The 21,975-nt window shown below is 38.5% G+C and overlaps 2 protein-coding genes and 1 long non-coding RNA gene across 3 annotated transcripts in view; all 3 read right to left on the bottom strand.

Moving 5' to 3' along the window:
- Positions 1-1,299: 1,299 nt before the first annotated feature.
- LOC107077226 (zinc-binding protein A33-like) lies at positions 1,300-9,213 on the bottom strand. Its single transcript, XM_015346028.2, has 6 exons — positions 9,093-9,213; positions 7,555-7,677; positions 7,070-7,096; positions 5,624-5,650; positions 4,897-4,923; positions 1,300-1,967 (listed from the first exon to the last, which is right to left on the bottom strand). Exons 2-6 carry the CDS (start codon positions 7,610-7,612, stop codon positions 1,426-1,428), a joined length of 681 nt encoding a protein of 226 aa, XP_015201514.2. The 5' UTR covers positions 7,613-7,677; positions 9,093-9,213; the 3' UTR covers positions 1,300-1,425.
- Positions 9,214-10,657: 1,444 nt separating this feature from the next.
- Positions 10,658-12,540, bottom strand: LOC138238161 (uncharacterized). Its single transcript, XR_011189300.1, has 3 exons — positions 12,442-12,540; positions 11,205-11,309; positions 10,658-10,739 (listed from the first exon to the last, which is right to left on the bottom strand). It is a non-coding gene; the product is annotated as an uncharacterized lncRNA (long non-coding RNA).
- A 4,733-nt stretch (positions 12,541-17,273) lies between these two features.
- The window catches only part of LOC107077227 (uncharacterized), a 33,717-nt gene continuing 29,015 nt past the window's right edge, over positions 17,274-21,975 (bottom strand). The window contains exons 18-20 of the mRNA XM_069188521.1: positions 19,829-19,855; positions 18,645-18,671; positions 17,274-18,466 (exon numbers count right to left, since the gene is read on the bottom strand). Coding sequence (XP_069044622.1) covers positions 17,925-18,466; positions 18,645-18,671; positions 19,829-19,855 — 596 coding nt within the window. The 3' untranslated portion in view covers positions 17,274-17,924. The remainder of the gene's footprint in view (positions 18,467-18,644; positions 18,672-19,828; positions 19,856-21,975) is intronic.

Genomic DNA, 21,975 nt, shown 5'->3' with positions numbered 1-21,975 from the left:
TATACAAATGCTATTTCATTTGGAACATTGTCTTTCCTAAGCCTCAGGCATGTTGCTGATTTCTTCCCTGATAAACATCTGAGTGAAATATCCACTGAATTTGTCAGACATTTTCGTCTCATTGTTGAGACATTTCCTGTTGTTATCCCAGAGATATTCTATTTCATCCTCCACCGAGTAAGATAAAAACACACAATAATCACCTGCTGAAGACTGGGTCAGGGTTGTGAATTTTTCTTTGTGTGGGACACCAGGTCCAAGTTGGGAGTTGATGTTGAATAGACTCTGATTAATGTAGTTCATTTTCAGAAGTGGTGCTCTATGGACAGCTTGAATCTTATCTGGTGTATCTGGGTATACAGAGGCCTTTATCTGACTAAATTGGATTCCAGTATACCGTGGAATACTACTCTCATCAAGCCTGCTTTTCAGTTCTGTTCAATTCAGCTGTATCTGTTTATTATAGAGGTCTTTACATCTAATAGACCCTCTTATTGTATGCTGTTTCTAAAATGTTAGCATTAAAGATAATGTTAATTTAGCTCTCATTGTATTTAGAATAAAATGGACACTTTTCATTTATGAAAGTACCAGTCTTACAAGGAAATTTATTTGCCACTGTACCCATTAATTTTGGCAGTATGGTTGTTTTTTTTTTGTCCTTATTAGAATTACTGTAAGGCAGGGATTGGTCATCCTAGGAGTTGGGTCAGGTTTCACAGATCACTCTTAAAATCAGCAATTTCTAAACACTCTGAACAATTTCAGTTTGAGCATTAAAGCTTTTAATTTGATCATTGAATTGAAAGATCATAAGGAATGAAAATGCAAGCAGCTTGTAGTTCTAAGGTACTGCATTTGGCTTGGTTGACTTAATTTAACCTAAGAACCAACTAAAGTATTAAATGTGTTGTGTTCCAGTCTTTCCAAATTGCCCATTTAATGGTAACTTATAAGAACTTCTAGATTCAAGCAGGCAACCCATCCTGATACTGTAGTTATGCCTTTGAAAGGAATTGTTATTATTTACAGTATATGCCTAGCAGGAACTCTTCTGGGGATGAATACCTAATATACAATATTAGCTAAAGAAATCACAACAAAGTCATTCAAAAACAGTTAAAAATATGAAATGTGAAAAACCTAAACTGTGAGTTTGGTACAGAAGTACAATGCCTTTTCAGATTAGATTAGCATGAATGAGTATGAACTATAACATATGTCTTTTAAGTTAATACATTATATATATATATCCCATTTTTAACATTTCTTTCAGCAAGAACATTTCATTGTGTCCATTTTTATTTACCTATATTATTTTACCAAACTAAAAACAAAATCTGCAAATGTTACAATGAATCATCAAAATGAAGAATAAAACGAAGCAGTCTATATGTAGTACTACAAGAAACCTGAACTTGATGTTTAGTCTGTTATCGCAGTGGGAGAGATGATCAGTGGGGCAGAGTTTTTGCCATCATCATTGGTGTTGGGATTGAAGTATGGATACAGTTTCTCAGTGAAGGTGTCATTGAAAGTGTAAATGTGATTCCTGGTCTCCACATTGTAAAAGGAGACCTGTCCCTCCTCATAATTCAAGTATATCCCCACTTTCTTGAGTTTTGTACTCAGTGATAGGAGAACAGAGGTGTCTTCAAGTGCCTTATATTGATTATTCCTGAACCACATAGTCCAGTAGCCATTCTCAGGACCGAGGTCAATATCCCCCTTCCTGTTGATGGACTCTCTCGCAATTCCTAAAGTCCATTTAGTCTTCTCCCCCACCTCCACCTCCCAGTAGTGTCTCCCAGAGGAGAATCCCTCCCTGCCCAGCACAGAAACAACAGGATCAAATCTCTGTGGAGAATCAGGTAGAGTCTGTCTTTGATCACCCAGCCTCACTTGTTTCCCATCTGCGGACAGGATGAGACTGGGATGCGCTGAATTGGGATCCAGTGTCACATCAACTGTTTAGGAAAGAAACAACAATGACTAAACAGGAACTGAATATACTTGACTTAAATGTTTTCTACTTACTAGTTTTCTATTTTTTATCCGTATATGTGTATTTTTTCTTTTTTTCACCACTACCACTAAATGTTTACTTTCATCGCCGAATTAATTAATCGCTTATCTTTGCAATCGATCTACAACCGCTCATCTAAATTTCAACTGCTGACAGCCCACCTGCTGTGCTTCTGCTTCAACTTGATCTTTAAACCTGGCTGCAATCCCTTGATCCAGGATTTTTCCAGTGTCGTACCAAATTCAGTATGCTGTGGAAATCTGTATCCCATTTCAAAGTGTGCAAGTGCACTGGAAATCAGAGGTATGATTTGTCTGACTGCTCGTGCACACATTTCATATTGTCTGTAGGAAATGCGCGATTCTGAATTTCAGGTTTACATAAGTATTACAATTATTTGCATGTGCCGAACAAAAACAAAACACTCACACAAGCATTGTTTGCGCGTAGTAAAAGCGCAATTCTGAATTTCGGGTTTACTTAAGTATTACAGTTATGAGAATCTTCCTATGAATTTTGTCTTGTTTCGCATTACACAAACTAACTCTTTGCCTGAAATATTTTATCAGTAGGCAGAAAAATTCACCTTAGCCATGTTATCTGCACACAATAGTATCCCCTTACATACTGTACGTCTGTCTCCCCAGAAGCCATACTCACTCGTGTGATACCCCAGGGATACCCTTCTCCACAGTGTGAGAGTGTGGAATGTGGTATCCCCTGCAAATTTCGTGGCTGCTGCCCCCCAAAAAAACGCAGCTCACACAGCCAGCAGACCTCTGCTTCCCACACCCTCACAGCACCTCTGGGCCAGATCGGGCCAGCTGGTCCCGAGACACAGGGATACCGTTCTCTGTAGTGTGCGCATGTGGAATCTGATATCCCCTGCAAATTTCACCATCTTCAGTACTATTGAAACGTATTGTTACAGCTTTAGGTGACTTAGAAGTGTCTTTTAGATTTTAGATCAAGTTTGTGACGCTGGGAAGAGTCAACACTTCTAACTTCTAACTTCAAAGCAGAGAGGATGTTTATGAAGTCATGGTAGTAAGGTTTATCTTAGTAAGATAAGATCACTCACACGATTCATGTGCCTCTACTTATACCAGCCGCTTAAGAATTTAGTTAGAAATCCCGTACAAGTTGGGGGTTATGAATAATTATTTCACTTATTGACTAAACCGCTTGGTCAATTCCTGATTTTCACCAGTTTTGTAACCCCCCATTAAGATAAATAGATTTTTTATTAATCCCGTGAGGGAAATTGCAGTGCAACAGTAGCCAGGCACAGTCAACACAGTACAGTATAACGTAATAATACAATAATACAACAATACAATACAGTAAGCACAGCCAGTGAGAAGTGCAATAAAAATGGATTATAGAGAATTGCTCACAGTACAGAATATACAAAAACAAACCAGAACGTACAGTACTCAAGAACATGTATTGCACAGTATAACTATATTGCACATTATCTACAAGCATATATTGCACACCAGTTGTAAACAGAAAACCAGCTGTGAACAGAATTCATGTTTAGTCCCAAAACAGGTCAATGTTGCCCCTGCCCAGACACACAGTGGATGAGTTGTAAAGTCTTATGGCAGAAGGCAAGAATGACCTCCTGTAGCGCTCCCTGTCGCACCGTGGTTGGATCACTCTATTGCTGAACGTGCTCTTCATTCTCACAAGCATGTCATAGAGGGGATGGGAGACGTTGTCCATGATGGGCATTAATTTGGACACCATTCTCCTCTCAGCCACTACCTCCAGGGGGTCCAGGCCAGACCCAATGACAGAACTTGCTGTTTTGATGAGCTTGTTCAGCCTGTTAGCATCCCCAATTGTAATATATTTGTATATATTTGCAAAATATATTTGCATTCGTAACAATATATAATGATTAATTTACTAGAAATTTGCCATTTTGTACGGTCAATTTAGATAAAGTTGGGGGTTTTGATAAAAGTGTGAGTTGGGAGGCAGCAGCCACGGAATTTGCAGGGGATACCAGATTCCACACATGCACACTACGGAGAAGGGTATCCCTGTGTGTCTTGGGACCCGCTGTCCCAATCCGGTCCAGAGGTGCCGTGAGGGTGTGGGAAGCAGAGGCCTGCTGGCTGTGTGAGTTGCGTTTTTTTGGGAGGCAGGAGCCACACAATTTGCAGGGGATACCACATTCCACACTCGAGTGTGTATCCTGTGGGAGACAGACATATGGAAGGGGATACTATTGTGTGCAGACAACATGGCGTAATTGCTGATGTAACACCTAATTTCTCATAATTGTAATACTTAAGTAAACCTGAAATTCAGAATTGCGTGTCATACTTCCGATTTCCAGTGCACATGCGCACTTTGAAAGGGGATACAGATTTCCACGGTATACCGAATTCTATATGACACAAGCAGTAGACGGAAGTAATTTTTTCCAGGAAGTCATTCCATTTAGGATGCAGTAATTGCGACGAGGTGTAACTTACAAGCATTCTGGTAAAACACGAGAGACCAGTGTCGTTCCGAATTCGGTATACCGTGGAAATCTGTATCCCCTTTCAAAGTGGGCGGTGTTAGGGTGCCTGTTTTTCGGTACCTCTGCATTGTACTCCTTCTTTGGAGTGCCTCATTTTAAATATCTCACTCTACGATCTTAAAGTTTACATAACCCCAAGCTTAACGATGCATTTTTAGGTAACTTTGAGGATTTCCTTTCACCGTTATGCTTCAGAATTAATTCCCAAATAATGACTTCATTAAAAATTTCCTTCTTCACTCTGAAGGCTTCTGTAGAGAGTTCGGTGTAATTTAGTTGTGGTGGTGACGGGAAACTATCAAAGCAAAGAAAGATAACAGGAAAACAGTACCTGAGGCTTCAAGAATCCAGTTCCACACTAGGAAAAAAAGAGTTTAGTTATTTGTCTTCTGTGAAGTCAGATAAAACAATCCACAATGCTGTATTCCTAAAACATTTTCTGGCATGCAAGGTTTATGTTTTTGTTATCGGAAAAACAAACTTTCTATTTCTTTAAAGGTTTGCAGTGGTTCCAAAGTCTAGAAACTTGAAATATAAGGAAATAGCCTACAGGTTTAATACTTTGCTAAGGTTGCTGGAAAAAGAAATATAGTTTAATGACAAATGTTCAAAGTCATGCAACTATAAAAAAGAACAGCAAACGAGAGTTTAGCCCTTGACTTCTAAATTCCACATTCTTGAAATGTGTATTTTTAATACATTTTTCTAGTCAAATCCGTCTTCTATAAGTGATATTATCTTTGCAGTTATTTCATTTATAATATTTATATATTATGGTAATTTATAGCAATTCAATCATATTCTATGACTTTTATTTCAAAATAATATTTGACATGACCTTCTTAGAACAGTAAATGAAAGTAGGGAAAGCTGATTTTAATCACATTTATATATAATTATAGATTTTATTAAATATATTAATACATATTGTATCTTTCTGATTTAGCAGTTATTTAATAATTCAATTCTATGTAATATATTTAAATCCATTCAATCATGTGCTATGATTGTTATTAAAAATAATATATTACTAGACCTTTCAAGAAAAAAACAATTACCTGATATGGGGGCAACTCCTTCCTTTCCTGTTGTGAAGAAAATGTGCACTTACTGTATTGAACGATATATTAAAAATGCCTTTGCATTATTTTACTGTGTTTTTAGTTAGAGGTCACTATGGAAATAAAGGAAACACCAACATAAAGCAACTTGACATAGTGTAGATTCTACAAGTGTATGGAACTGTACTGGACACCCTTTTTTCAAGAGAACACCATGTGTTTTTGTTGATGGTGGTGGAAAACGCTGTCTCACTCCAGAATCTCCCATAAGCGTTCAATGGGGTTGAGATCGGGTCACTGGGGTGGCCTTGGCATCATTTTCATGCTCATCCAATCATTCAGTGACCACCTGTGCCCTGTGGATAGGGGCATTGTCTTCATGGAAGATTCCTCTCCTATCAGAGATGCTTCACCCAGGAAGAACCTGATCACTCAGAATGACTTACATTTGTTGCCTTCTAAAGGGTTGAGTGGACCTATACCATGCCAGGAAAATGTACCACAAACCATCTCAGTTGACCATTGCCTGTGTTCTTTGCACCATTACACTGGTGTAATAAGGGGTTTATACATCACACCCTGACCATAGTATCCCTCTCTGTGAAGTTCTTCATGGACTATACTTGATGAAACTGCCTGCTCATGCCTCATTGCCATTTACAGTCCAATGATTCAGAGTTATTCACCAATATAGCCTCACATCTTAAACCGATGGATGGACATCACTGTTATGCACATTTGTCCACAGTTGCCCCAGAGTGATGATGTCTTTCCCTCAGACCTTCATGCCAACATCACCTTAGGCACTGTTCCTCATGAAACATCAACAAGATGAGCAGCCTTCATCACTAATCTCTTGCCAAAAGAGCCCCAACAATCACCCCCCTCTCATAGAGACTGAGATCTCTTTCTCAAGACCTGGCAGCCAAAACAATGGACAACCAGGTCAGCCTTACATTTTTATACATGATCCTGCATGATCCTAATCCCGATGGCCTGTTACTGGCTTGATTAACTCAGGGATCCACACTTTCCATGTACTTTGTCTAATCTCTCACTTACTCAAGTGTTTCCTTTATTTTGGCAGTTACATGCAGCTTTACTTTATTTCAATTTAAGTATGAATACATGAGAATTGAAAATGTGTTTTTGCCTAATTCCGAGTATTAAATCTCACAATCTTCCCTAATTCACTGAGGACATAATACTACTCATTCAACATGTAAAGCAGCACCTTTTTTTTCTCCCAGATAGTATGTACAATGTTTCTATTGAGAGGTTATTAACATTTTCCACATGGCTGTGATCGGAAAAATGTCCTAACCCTAGTTTTACTGTTTCTGTTTTATGATGTGCTTTTGGTTAAGACCTCATACAAATATAAAAGCTGTGTAACAACTATAACTGAAATTAAAATAAGAATTTCAAATAAAACCAACTTACTTGAATACTCAGAAAACACACGTCTGACTGAAATAAAAGAACATTGACAGTAAGTGAGCATAAAATCTCTTTTAAGACTTACAAAAATAGAAATAAAATCACTTCAGTATTTTTGGTGTTGGCTGTTCATCCTGTGCTTTTTCAGGAGACACACATATTTCTCCCGAAAAGGTGTCGAATTACTCACATTAAGCTTTAAGGCTTTACTATGCTTGGCTTGAGGAACAATATCCTGGCCATACTGACCACCCAGTCAGAATCCTCCTAAAATGGACCATGGGTAGTCACATTGGTGGTAAAATGGGATTGATCAGGAGGGTGCTTGAGTAAAGATTGGTGCAACGAGAAATCTAAATTCTTTAGATGCTTTATGCCACTTGTCTTGAGAGATGGCTAATGAGCTGGTGAGTTGGTGTCTTGTCTTACACCTATGCATTCATAATGAGCTCTAGAAATGGAAATCATTCAATACAGTAGTGATTTACCAGTCTTGTTGGTGTCATTGGGGAAGCACATCTCTATGGGGAGATAACAGGCCATCATGCTGCTGTAGAGACGCTGCAGTCTGGAGTTCTCAGCCTCCACAGCCTCCACTTTCTTCTGCAGCTCTGGGTGACATGGAGCACATTTGTGTTCAGGGTCAGGCATGTTTTGTCTCATCACATAGTGCTGAAAAGTGCTTGTTTAAGGCTTATTTGTGTAAAGATGGGAAAACCTATTTCTTCATATGGAAATAAAGTTGACAGTGTGTAAAAGAATTCTGGATTAATGGAGATCAGAAGCACACCCTTATTGTAAAATGAGGACAAAAATAAGTATGAGTACAATAATATTTTTTTCCATATTTTAGCAGGATTGCAGTGTAATAACTTATATCATGTACAAAGAAAGGTAGATTAATTAAAACATATACTGCATAGTGTGATATATGGGGTAAAGTTACAGACCTATGATACTGTTACAAATGGGTGATTATGAAAATGGAAAAAAATCAGAAATACGATGAGTGGATTAATCGGAAAGTAAAATAAATCTTCATAACCCCCAACTTGTAAAGATTTTGCAAGAATATACCCGAGTGGTAGATAAAAAGGCACATTAATTCTTTGTTCTCTGCCACAACCTTGGTGAAAAGAGTAATAACTCAGGCGGTTTGTGTTAAACAAATATTTACTAACAGTTACAATACACATTTGTCATGGATGTCGGAAAGGGCAGGCCGTGGAAGGGCAAAAAAGACCCTATGCGTAGCGGCGAAACGGGGGTTAGCCCGGGCTCAGGGGGTCAGACGATGTCGGGTAGAAACCTATGCCCTCCGGTTGCGGAGCAGACGACCTGGTGCTAGAGGGGTCTCAAGACATCCGAACCCTCAATGCTGAGCGAGGAGGAAAGGGTGACCTGGAACTATAAAGCCCAAAACAAAGACACACCGGGAGGACAAGCAAAGCACAGGGAAACTAGGAACAGGACAGAGCAGGAGCACCCTCTAGCTGTAGAGGGCGTGACAACATTAAACAATACACAACATAGGTTGTTACACTACGTAGAAATGTACAAATAAGGCATCCCAGAGGTCTACGTTCTAAGCTCCCAGAAATAAAACCCTACAAAAGAAGCTGATGGGTTTGCCATAACGATGGTAAAATGCTCTTAGCAGGAGCTGGCATGATCAAATAACTCTTGCATAGGAAGAGTGAAGTCTTGTCTTCTGACTGGTAGAAGTTGCTACAGTATATTGTTTTCCTCCTGTGCTTTCATGATGAACTTCAGAAAACAATTCCAAATCTCTCCAGACAGGAAATTTAGGAAAATGAATTACAATTCAAATCAATACAGCAGTCATTTGCCAGTCATTTCGGTGCTATTTGGAAAACACATCTCTTTGGGGAGAAGGTTGGCTTTCATGCTCCTGTAGATATACTGCAGACTGGAGTTCTCAGCCTCCTCTTTCTCCAATTTCTTCTGCAGTTCAGGGTGACTCCAAACACACATGCAACATGAATATGGAGACACTGTTACTCACTAGCCTTGAAGCTCTGTTTAAGCTGACAGCTTCTGCTTATGTATCTGTAGTCTGTCTGTAGATCTGAATGGTCTCTCTGAAGGTCAGAGTGTTCTCTTTGCAGTGTCTCCAGATTATTCTGTAGCTCTGGAAAATCAACAAATAAAACATAGGAATATACAGTATGTTAGATGAACATGGAAGTGTTGTAACAAACAAATAAGTTCTGGACCCCGAGATGAAGCTGAGCAAGTGAGTTTTATTGCATACAAGGAACAATATAATCAAAGAATTGTTCAAAATTATAGGTGCAGAGCTCCGGTTTATATAGCAAACTTCAGCCGTTTCTGACGCAAATTCTTACCATGGTAATGGAGGGAGGTCACCTGTATTTGGACATTCTTGCGACCTTGAACACTTTGAATGGCCGGTCTCATCTTCCCATAGTTGGGGAGTCTCCAGCTCACACTTGGAATCTCTAATCAGTTAACTCCTGTCCCTGCCATAACTCAAAAGTGCTTAAGGAATGTTTTGTACCAAAAGAGGTCTTTGTGCAGAAAGAAATCAGTTAACCCTTTTTCACATCTCATATCTTTTTTCAGAACTGACCATCAGACAACTCATATTTGACAATAAAAATATAAAGGATGAAGTGTGAAGCTCAGTGTGATGTAAAGATCATTCAAGATCATTAAAGAACAAATAGACATAAATGTTTCTTGACGAACACGGTATCCCAGAGGTCGATGTTCTAACCAACCAGAAAAAAACCCAGACTGCTGCTTAGTATTTCACTCTTAAATAGCACTTACAAAGGCCAAGAAGAAATAGGCTGCATCCTAAAATAAAGAGAATACAACCTACAGTTAAATCTCCCACCAGATGAATGGGAACATATCTCCTTATTCTAAAAATGCAGTCGCCAACCAGAAGAGGTTTTTAACCAAGGGAATTTTACACAGGAAATCAGAGCTCCCTAAAAACTACAGGGAGCTACATGTATAGCAGGGTCTCTTAACAAGGTTCAAATACGTAACCCCAATCTGGTCTTTCCAGGTGATCTGAAACAAGTAGCTCTCACCTTCAACACCTCTTCCTATTCCTTTCTCTCTGCTTCACCATCCTTTTAAATGGTGTCTTTCTGGAGTGGGGATTGACACTTAATCATCTACCCAGAACATAATTAACTAAGATGGACCTTATGGTTGGTTTGATCAATGAATCTGGACCTCCTACATCTAAGCCAAACGTCCCTTTGCTTTGAAGCAGGAAATGTTAACAATAGCCAGGTGTTACCCTTTGTATCTAGATTTTAGAGACACTTCCATAGTCACCTATAGGTGTAACAGTATATAAAGGATATAGATATTTTTCTTCATGTAATCCTCACTATCCTCTGGCCAATAAGGAAATCTAGTACTGGATCTTGAGTTATATGAAAATGGGGCATTACAGAAGGTAAAAACTGCATCTTAACTTTGCTCCATAATTATAATATGATTTTATTCAACTATTATTTATTAACTTTATCCAGCAAAAAGAAATTCAGTACAATGATAAACCCAGAATAGTACTTGGCAGTGATGTGTGAGGAGCTGTTTATCTTCAAGTCCAACAAATCATTCTGAAGCTCAGAGACACGTCTATTTTCCATTGAACTGCAGTACACTGAAAAAGTGCAATTGAAGCTCAACCTCTTGATAATTTACAAGTTTTTGTCATGCCTTTCATGGAGAAGGTCTTCCAAATGCAGCTTCACAAATCACTGTGTGAAGGTTCTGTTATTAACTGAGGACTTCTGGCCAACCACCCATGCATTTCCTACCCCCTTTGTCTAATACAGGGTCACAGGGGATGCTGGATCCCACAGAAAAAGGCACAGGGTGGGTGGGATACACCCTGCATAGGAGACCAAGCCATCAAAGGGCACCAACACAGACACACAGTCACACCTGATAATTTACATACTGTACCATCATGTCTTTGGACTGTGGGAGGAAATCCATGCAAATACAGGGAGAACACAGAACCCCAGAGCTGCAAGTCAACAGTGCTAACGACTGCACAGCCACGACGCCGTCATTAAGAATTTGCCCCCAAGTGGTCTGTCACTGAACTGTTTTTAATACTCACTGATGAAGCCCAGTCCAGCAATCAGAGTGATGATCCACACACAAGCGAAGGCCACTGAAGTCCTCTTGTAGAAAGACTCTTTTCCAGCACTCTTTCCCTGAGATGCTGGGAATAAACACAGGTTGTGGGTTGTCGGAAATCCCCAACAAGGAGGTTTCTCTGTGCTTGGCTGACTGCGTTTCTGTAGCAATTTTAAGGAAGTTCTTTAATTACAACTTCATTCATTAAATGATAAAAAGATTAGCCCTTACAATTGAGGATATTGTACTGCATTTACAAAATTGACTTTGTTCATTGCATTTTAGTATCATAAGGGATTTTGCTTACAGTTTTACACTACAACATTTATCTGCACTAATGTACACCTAGAATTAGACCCTGAACCCTCTCTTAGATTGAAATGTTCCACAGATTCTAATGTTGTCAGTTTATCTTTAATCATGTTATTTCCATTGAGGAGGTTATTAAACGGCTAAAACTCTTTAGACATGTAAAGTGGACTTATTTCAGGGGTATAATAAGCAAAGGAAATATTAAAGCCACTGAAGTGTGAATATTTAATGCTGTACGTTTGGTGTCTGAAATGAGGAACTAACTGTGCCATTGTCTCATAGTGTAAAATACTAGCATAATGTTTTTAGAAAAGAGAAATCAAGCTTAGAAATAAAAAATTAAACAATGGACAAAGACCACTACAAAAATAGAACCTTTAAAAGCCTTACATATAGCATGTGACTAATTTCATCTGAAATTTAACAGACACAGTCACTCAGAAAGAAGTACTGTATGTACATCATATGAAACACATTTTGTGACTTTTATGCACACCTAAGATATACAAAAATCAATAAAAAATATTTTGAGAAAATATATCAAACTTGACAGTTTTCTCTCTCATTTTTTGTTCTGAAAAAAGAGATTTTCTTTTTATTCACAAATAAGATTTAAGTTTTCTCTCTCAGTTTTTTTCTGTTTCACTTTGACCAAGCACTAAGTTCGCTTTTACGAGACTATCAGAACATACAGTAAGTTAAGTTTATGCAGAGTACACGACACCATTAATGTTCAAAGAGAATTTCTAAGTCAGTATTTTTTAAACACATTTGTTTTAAAAATTTTAACTAGTTTTATAGCAATTTTAACTTTTGTTTTCTAATCATATTCAGTACGTTCAACAGTTGGAAGCAGAGTCTACAATCTTAAAGATCTTTAATACTGACATGCCTGTGGACTATACCTGCTGAATTCCCTTGAATTCGCATGACAGCTGTAGGCTGAGAACATAATGGATAAACCAGAGCTGATTTCATCTCCACGTTCTCATAAATGTTGTCCATCTTCACGGTGATTAAACTACACTGATATAGAAAATGCAACAGAAAGAGGAACTTGTTATTTACAAGCTTACAGTAAAACCTTATGATGCAAATAAGATACTTTCATTAATAGACAGGAAGATTCTTAGGTAAAATATGGTGTGTTGCATCTGCCTTGTATGGACAGGACAACTTCTTCAGCACTTTCATTGTTTGATTCTTAGAGCTGTTGAATCAACCTTTTTAATCAGAATTTCCAATGCTAAATATCCCAGTGCAATTGTACAACAGGAAATATGTATACCTAAAGGAGAGTGTAAATTGGTTTATTTGCAGCTGATTTTAAAGACAGCTAACTGAGGCTGATGAGCTGCTACACCACATGTCTGTGTTGGTCAAATACTTACAAATTATCTCTGCAATTAGTTGTGATCCGTAAAAGGCTGAAGATAAAGCTCCATTCAGATTCTCAATAACCACAGTTACTTCCTTGATTTTTATTTGCAAAACCATTTTGACTTTTTGATGTCTTTGTGATATTTGTTTTTACCATCAACCCCTTACCATTGTCTATTTTACGCAGAACCTCCCTGACACAGTCCATTGTCCCCACCTGCTTCACTCCCCAAAAAGGCAAAAGTGACGTGCCTGAACGATTACCGCCCACTAGCGTTAATATCTGTGGTGATGAAATACCTGGAGAAGCTGGTGTTGTCACACATCAACTCCTCCATTACAGACTCCCTGGACCGTTTGCAGTTCGCCTATCAACAGATCAGTGGATGATGCTGTCTCCCTGCCTCTGCATACAGCCTTGGAACACCTGGATACTAAGAACTCATATGTGAGAATGCTGTTTGTGGAATACAGTTCAGCATTCAATTCCATCATACCCAGCCAACTGGTGACAAAGCTCAGGGGACTAGGACTGTGGAACTCTGTCTGCAACTGGCTGCTGGATTTCCTAAACAAGAAACCACAGGTGGTGAGGATAGGTAATAACACATCAACACCACTCACCCTGAGTACTGGCATCCCACAAGGCTGCTGTCTGAGGATATGTCAAGGATATAGCTATTTGTCTTCATGTAATATCCCCTCTGGCCAATTTGAAAATCTAGTACTAAACCCTACAGAAAGGCTTCTTGGGTTAAATGGAGAGTTACCGAAGGTAAAAACTGCACCTTAACTTTGCTCCATAATTAATGCCCTCCATAATTTTATTCAACTATTATTTATTATCTACACAGAGAAAAAAGATGTATAATGGTTATAGAATAAAGATTATTCTATTCAACAATAGTTGGTGGAATTTGCTATCGATACAGAAAGAGCACAGATGAGACATACATACAACATACTGTACAAATTTAAATAGGACAGAAGACAGACAAACATCGTCACATACATATGTAAACAACTTTCCGTGTAGCAGCATAAATTATACAATGGAATTCAGAGTTCAGCGTGAATTCAGAGTTCATATGGCAGTGGGAAATAAGCTGAGGTTGGGCAGTCCTTTGACTTGAAACATATTCCAGAAGGGAGAAGCTGGAGGAGATTATGAGCTGGGCGAGAGGGGTCTGAGATGATTTTCTTGGCACGACTGGAGGTGCAGCTTTAGAGAGATGAGATAGAATAGAGTTCAAAGCCAACAATTTTTCCATAATTTATGTGGATTAATGGTATTGAATGCTGAGCTGAAATCCAAAAAAAGGATGTGGGCATAGGAATTTGGCTTCCCCAAATGCTGGAGTATACAATGGAGAGCCTGGTTAACAGCGTCTTCGACTGACCTGTTGGCCTTGTAGGCAAACTGGTGAGGATCCATCAGGGAAGATGTACAGTGCTGGAGGTGCTTTAGCACTAGACACTCAAAGGCTCTCATAGTCACCGATGTCAGAGCAACTGGACTATAGTCGTTGAGGCAGGATATTTTTGAAGATTTAGGAACAGGTATTATAGCGGATATTTTAAAACGGCGAGAGACTTTCTGCTGAAGAAGTGAAGTGTTATAAATGTTGGTAAACACAGGAGCCAGTTGATCAGTACAATAGCTGAGGGCTGCAGCTGATAAACTGTCTGGGCCTGTGAATTTCTTCAAAATTTACAAATTTTTGTCATGTCTTTCATTCTCTCAGGAAATGGTCTTCCAAATGCAGCTACAAAAATCACTGTGTGAAGGTTCTGTAATTAATTGAGAAGATCTGGCCAATCCTCCTTTATCTAATACAGGGTGACAGGGGATGCTGGAGCCTAACTTGTGGTACCCATGTCCCTGATGAAGCCCAGTCCAGCAATCAGAGTGATGATCCACACACAAGCAAACACCACTGAAGTCCTCTTGTAGAAAGACACTGTTTTTCAGCACTGCTTTCCTCAGATGCTGGAAATAAACACGGGTTGTGGGTCGTCAGAAATTCCCACCAGCTGGGTTTCTCTGTGTTTGGCAGACTGGATTTCTCATTCCTCAACTGGGAAAAGCAGTATGTGAGAGAATTTCATTTTCATTAATTAAATGGTAAAGAGATTAGCACTTTAAATTATGGATACAGTATTTACAAAATAGACTGTGTTTATTGCATGGTGGTATCTGTTCCGCATTCTGCACGCACTGTCACACATTTCACACACTCTCACAAACGCCGTCACATTCCCACGCGCACTCACTTAAACAGTAATAGGAGTAATCTTCCTATCGCCTTTCAGTCCCGTCACTATTTTAACCCTCCTCTTTTCCTATTTCACTATTTTTTTTTTTTTTTCACTATTTCGGATTCTCCCTGGAGCTCCTTAGTACACGTCCCCTCCTTCTATAGCTTGTTCTGTTCTTTACTTCCTGACTCTCGCTAGATTCTGACCACGTTTCTGCCTTTGCGGTTTTTGGATTGGTTGCCTCTCTGTATTGTAATGTTTTGACTGTCGCCTGCCCTTTGGATTTCAGGAACTAGGACTTATTTTCTTTTTTGGCAGCCTTTCCTATTTAGCTTTCCTATTACTCCTCGGGAAATAAGCCTACTTCAATCCTGCACAGGGTCCTTATTTTCAGCATTCAAAATTGCTAACAGTATCATAAGGAACATTGCTTACAGCTATACATTAGGAAATGTATCTGCTATAATGTTGTACTGCCAAATTCTACCTCTACTTCTTAAATTGAAATGTTCAATAGATGTTAACTGTGTGAGTTTGTCTTAATGTAACTTTAAAGCTGTGAATTGAGGAGGTCAGGCCAGATATCTATAGATGTAGAATCAACTCAAGACAACAGGAAATTTTAAAACCACTGAACAGTGAACAATGTTGTATTTTTAGTGGTCAAAAAAAGGAACTAACTCTACCTCTGCCTGATAGCCCAAAATACTAGCATTTTGTTCTTAAGACAGATAAATCATGTTTACAAATAAAAATAATAAACAGTGGACAAATACCAATACAAAAATAGAACCTTTAAAAGCCTTACATATAATATGAGACTTAATTCATCCAGGAAAATAAACAGAGTCACTTAGAATGAAGTATGTACAACATATGAGACACCTAAGGTATTAAAAATCAATAAAAATATTTTGAGGAACAAACTTGACAGTTTTCTCTCTCATTTACGTTGTGTTTCACATTATATGACACTATTAATGTTCAAACAGAATTTCTAAGTCAGTATTTTTCAAACTTTTTTTTGAAGTTTTAACTAGGCTTAGAGCAATTTTTACTTTTGTTCATTAATCACATGTTGTAGATGAAACAGATTTAAGAAGAGTCTATGTCCTCAAAGATGGGTTGTATCGGCATGGCTCTAGACTGTCCCTGCTGAATTCCTTTGACTTTGTATGGCACCTGTAGGCTGAGGGCATGATGACAAATCCACAGCCGATTTCATTATCACATTCTCATAAATGTTGTCCATCTTCATGGCGATTGAACTGCCCTGATCTAGAAAGTGCTTTCTTTTTTATTTCCAAATAAATTTACAGTAAAGTCTTATGATGTCAATAAGGTACTGTTGTTGATAGAAGACTTGAATGTAAAATACAATAAAAAAATGAACTCAGGCACACTGAAATTTGCAAAACTATTTTGTCTTACTATGATAATCTACAAAGCACATTTTATAATATTTTTCTATGTTTAATTTATATTCATTTTTTTAAAGACCATAAGGAAAAACAGAGAAATTGCCATAGCGTGACTATAAACGGTTCTAAAGAAGGGAAACAACTGCTTCCTGACAACATATTAAGATTTTAAAACTCGAATATATAAGAGAAAGAACAGAGCCCTCATGCACTGTAAATTCTGTATTACCTTAAAGAAACTCTAAACCATCCAAAATAACTTCTTCTGTTGCTTTTTGTTATTTACAGTATACCAGTTCATTGGAATGAACAACAACCACAAACTAAGTGTGCTGAATTTGTTTATTGAGAGTTTCAGTCAGTTTCAGTCAATTTGGATTAACCTGCTTTACTGAGGCTCAGCCCCCCCCCAGTCATGGGAGGAGGAGGCTGGGACCTCCTGCAGAGTGAGGAGTGACCAAGGGGCAGCTGGAGATGGGCTGGAGGAAGGCAGCAGAAGACAGTCACACGTTAAGGAGAAAAAAAAAACTTCTGAGTAATATTTAGAGATTTTTTAAACTGAGGAAAATACTATCAGAAATGATCCCAATTTAGGAAAGCTGAGGCTGATTGAAATTGGCAGTCATCCCTCCTGAACTTTCCTTGGAAATTCTATAGGAGTAAGAATGCTTGATAAATACAGTGAACACAAACTTAAAAGAGGTTTATTGCAAAGCTGTTACATATGTTTTATGTACATTTCATACTGACACTTTTAAAGGCTTCAGAACATTCAGAAATGAAAGTACAGAGGTGCTTGGATTCTCATGCCAGAATCATCCACAGGAACAAGAACCATATTCACATCAATGGGCAAAGACAGCTTGGATTTTTATATAGAAGAAATATATATATATACACATTCAATGTGTTGGACTCTCAGAAAGAGGTGATCAGTTGGGTGGAGATTGGTCCTTATTGAGACCAGGACAAAAGAATGGATGTCGTTTCTCAGTGAAGGTATCAGCGAAAGTGTGGATGTGATTCCTGATCTCACATTGTGAAAGGAGATCTGTCCCTCTTCATAATCCACATACACCCCCACATTCTGAGGCTTTGGGCTGTGTGAAAGTAGGACAGATCAAAGCCCTTGTAGACCTCATCCCTCAGCCACACACACCACAAACCACATCTGGGGATTCGTTTATCATGTTTCCTACAAAGCAGTCTAATAATTATAAATGATTCCACATTACAATTCCAAATTACAGCAGTGAAACATTCATTTCATAAAAGCAGTTAATTCGTATTAATGCAAATATAATTATTTTAAGATACCAATTTCATACTTATACTGCGTGACTGACAGGAGAGATGATCAGTGGATCTGTGTTTTTACCACCATCCGTGAGACCAGGGGTAAAGAATGGATAGAGTTTCTCAGTGAAGGTGTTAGTGAAAGTGTAGATGTGATTCCTGGTCTCCACATTGTAAAAGGAGACCTGTCCCTCCTCATAATCCAAGTATATCCCCACCTTCTGGGGCTTCAGGCTCAGGGGCAGGCGGACAGAAGGGTCAGCAAGTGCATTGTACGCATCATCCCTGAGCCACACTGTCCAGTAGCCATTCTTAGGGGAGAGCATAATCTTCCCCTTCCTGTTGATGGACTCTTTGGCGACACCTAAATCCCAGGCAGTCTTCTCTCCCACTTCTACCTCCCAGTAGTGTCTCCCAGAGGAGAATCCCTCCCTGCCCAGGACACAAATTACAGGATCAAATCTCTGTGGAGAATCAGGCAGAGTCTGTCTTCGATCACCCAGCCTCACTTGTTTCCCATCCTTGGACAGGATGAGACTGGATTGCGCTGAATTGGGATCCAGTGACACATCAACTGTTTAGGAAAGAAACAACAATGACCAATGAGAACTGTACATATACTGTACTGTATGATTTGACATAAATGTATGACTCTATTTTTACTTTTACAATGTTTCTGTTCAGAGTTGAGTGTGACCTGGTGTGGTGGTGACAGGAAACACTATTGAAGAGAGATGATGGGAAAACAGTACCTGAGGCCTCACGAATCCACTTCCACACTGGGGAAAAAAAGGAGTTATTTATTTGTGTGCTTCGAAGTCAGGTCCATTAACACAATCCACACTGGGACTGTTACTGGGCAGCGGAGCACATTTAGCAATAGACTGCTCCAGCTACGGTGTTCAAGGGAACGTTTCCGCAGGTCTTTCCTCCCGGCGGCTGTATAACGCTGCCCTAGGCCAGGACTGTTAGCCCTTCATCTGCTCGTCTATGGACAGCATGTTGCTCCATTGTACATTTTGGACAATCAGTCTGTATAAACCTATGCACATTTTGCACATATTTTATTGTTTTTACAGTGACTATGATCATCATATTTTGCACATACCTATGTATTATTTTTTTTATATTTATTTTATATCACTTTTCGTCTATTCTGATGTCTGTTTTTGCTTGTTTTGGGCTGGACTGCTGTAACACATCAATTTCCCTACGGGATTAATAAAGTATTATCTATCTATCTACTGTGTTCCTAAAGCATTTTCTGACAAGTAAAGGTTCTGACAAATTTGTTTTTGTTATCAGAAAAACAAACATTATATTTCTTTAAAGGTTTGCAGTAGTTCCAAAGTCTAGCAACTTGATAGATAAGGAAGTGCCCTACAAGTTGAATACTGTACTTTGCTAAGGCTGATAGAAAGAGAAAATAGTTTAATGACAAATGTTCTAAGTAATACTACTATAAACAAATTAGCAAATGAGAGTTTAGCCCTTGACTTCTAAATTACATATTATTGATATATTTATTTTATATATTTTTTCTAGTTAAATCCATCTTGTATAAATGTTCTTATGTTTGTAGTTATTTCACTTATAATATTTATATATTATGGTCTTTAATAGCCACTCAATCATATTCTATGATAATTATAATTAACTTGACCTTCCTAGAACAGGAAATGTAAGTAGGAAGGGTTGATTGTAAATTTTAATCACATTTATATATAATTAAATGTTATATACAGTATATATATTTGTATATTGTATTAAATATATTTAAAATATTAATACCAACTGTATCATCATGATTTTGCAGTTATTTAATCAATCAGTTCTATATAATGGATTTAAATCCATTCAATCACATGCTATGATTTTTATTCAAAATAATATATTACTAGACCTTTCAAGAGGAAATGAAAAGACAAATAGTTACCTGGTATGGGGGTAACTCCTTCCTTTCCTGTTGTGAAGAAAATCGACACTTATTGAATATATTAATAATGCCTTTTCATTATTTTACTGTCTGTGTTTTTATTTACGGGTAACTAAGTGTCTTAATAGGGTGTTGGGCCAACAACGAGCAGCTATGCAACTTGACAGATTCTACAAGTGAATGGCACTGTACTGGACACCATGTTTTCAAGAGAAAACCATCGTGTTCTCATGAAAGAATGAGATGAATGTTTTTGTTGATGGTGGTGGAGAACGCTGTCTCACTCCATAATCTCCCATAAGTGTTTAATGGGGTTGAGATCAGGTGACTGGGGTGGTCATGGCATTATTTTCATGCTCATCCAACCATCCAGTGACCACCCATGCCCCGTGGATAGGGGCATTGTCTTCATGGAAGATTCCTCTCCTATTAGAGATGCTTCAGCCAGGAAGAACCTGATCACTCAGGATGGTTTGTTGGCATTCACTGTGCCAGGAAAATGTACCGCACACCATCTCAGTTGACCATTGCCTGTGTTACATTGGTGTATAAGGGGTTTGTGCATCACAATCTGACCATAGTATCCCTCTCTGTGAAGTTCTTGATGGACTATACTTGATGAAACTGCCTGCTCATGCCTCATTGCCATTTACAGTCCAATGATTCAGAGTTATTCACCAATATTGCCTCACATCTTAAACCGATGGATGGACATCACTGTTATGCACATTTGTCCACAGTTGCCCCAGAGTGATAGTGTCTTTCCCTCAGACCTTCATGCCAACATCACCTTAGGCACTGTTCCTCATGAAACATCAACAAGCTGAGCAGCCTTCATCACTAATCTCTTGCCAAAAGAGCCCCAACAATCACCCCCCTCTCATAGAGACTGAGATCTCTTTCTCAAGACCTGGCAGCCAAAACAATGGACAACCAGGTCAGCCTTACATTTTTATACATGACCCTGATCCTGATGGGCTGTTACTGGCTTGATAAACTCAGGGATCCACACCCATGTGGAAACACTTGCTTTCCATGTACTTTGTCTAATCTCTCATTTAGTTTTTCCTTTATTTTGGCAGTTACATGCAGCTTTACTATATTTCAGTTTAAGTGTGAATACATGAGAATTGAAGATGTGTTTTTTCCTAATTCTGAGTATTAAATGTCATAATCTTTCCTAATTCACTGAGGACACATTTAATCCTAATCCTACTCATTCATCATTTAAAGCAGCGTCTTTTTTTTTCTCCCCAGATAGTATGTATAATTTTTCTATTGAGAGGTTACTAACATATTCCACATGGCTGTGATCTGGAAAAATGTCCTAACTCTAGATTTACTGTTTCTGTTTTATTATGTGCTTATGGTTAAGACCTCATACTAATATAAAAGCTGTTACAACTACAACTGAAATTAAAATAAGTATTTAAAATAAAACCAACTTACTTGAATACTCAGATAACACACGTCTTACTGAAATAAAAGAACATTGACACTAAGTGAGCATAAAGTCGGTCTTTTTAGAATTACAAAAATGAAATAAAATCACTTCAGTTTTTGTGGTGTTGACTGTTCATCCTGTGGTTTTTCAGGAGACACACATATTTGTCCCGAAAAGGTGTCACATTTGAATTAATCACACAAAGCTTTTGGGCTTTACTATGCTTGGCTTGAGGAACAATATCCTGGCCATAATGACCATCCAGTCAGAAATCTCCTAAAATGGACCATGGGTAGTCACATTGGTGGTAAAATGGGATTGATCAGGAGGGTGCTTGAGTAAAGATTAGTGCTACGAGAAATCTAAATTCTTTAGATGCTTTATGCCACTTGTCTTGAGAGATGGCTAATGAGCTGGTGAATTGGTGTCTTGTCTTACTCCTATGCATTCATAATGAGCTCTAGAAATGGAAATCATTCAATAGTGATTACCAGTCTTGTTGGTGTCGTTGGGGAAGCACATCTCTATGGGGAGATAGCTGCCCTTCATACTGCTGTAGAGATGCTGCAGTCTGGAGTTCTCAGCCTCCTCATTCTCCACTTTCTTCTGCAGCTCTGGGTGACACCGAGCACATTTGTGTTCAGGGTCTGGCATGTTTTGTCTCATCACATAGTGCTGAAAAGTGCTTGTTTAAGGCTTATTT

This window comes from Lepisosteus oculatus, chromosome 4 (genome assembly GCF_040954835.1).
Source record: "Lepisosteus oculatus isolate fLepOcu1 chromosome 4, fLepOcu1.hap2, whole genome shotgun sequence".
NCBI lineage: Eukaryota > Metazoa > Chordata > Actinopteri > Semionotiformes > Lepisosteidae > Lepisosteus > Lepisosteus oculatus.
This window is presented reverse-complemented; position numbering and strand designations above follow the sequence as displayed.

What these genes read in the sequence shown, in the direction of transcription:
- LOC107077226 (XM_015346028.2), bottom strand. Translation starts at nt 7,612, where the DNA reads ATGATGGCCTGTTATCTCCCCATAGAGATGTGCTTCCCCAATGACACC. An exon ending in TGTGTTTTCTGAGTATTCAA is followed by an intron (nt 5,651 to 7,069) that starts GTAAGTTGGTTT and finishes TCTTCACAACAG; the next exon opens with GAAAGGAAGGAGTTGCCCCC. An exon ending in AGGAGTTGCCCCCATATCAG is followed by an intron (nt 4,924 to 5,623) that starts GTAATTGTTTTT and finishes TTTTTTTCCTAG; the next exon opens with TGTGGAACTGGATTCTTGAA.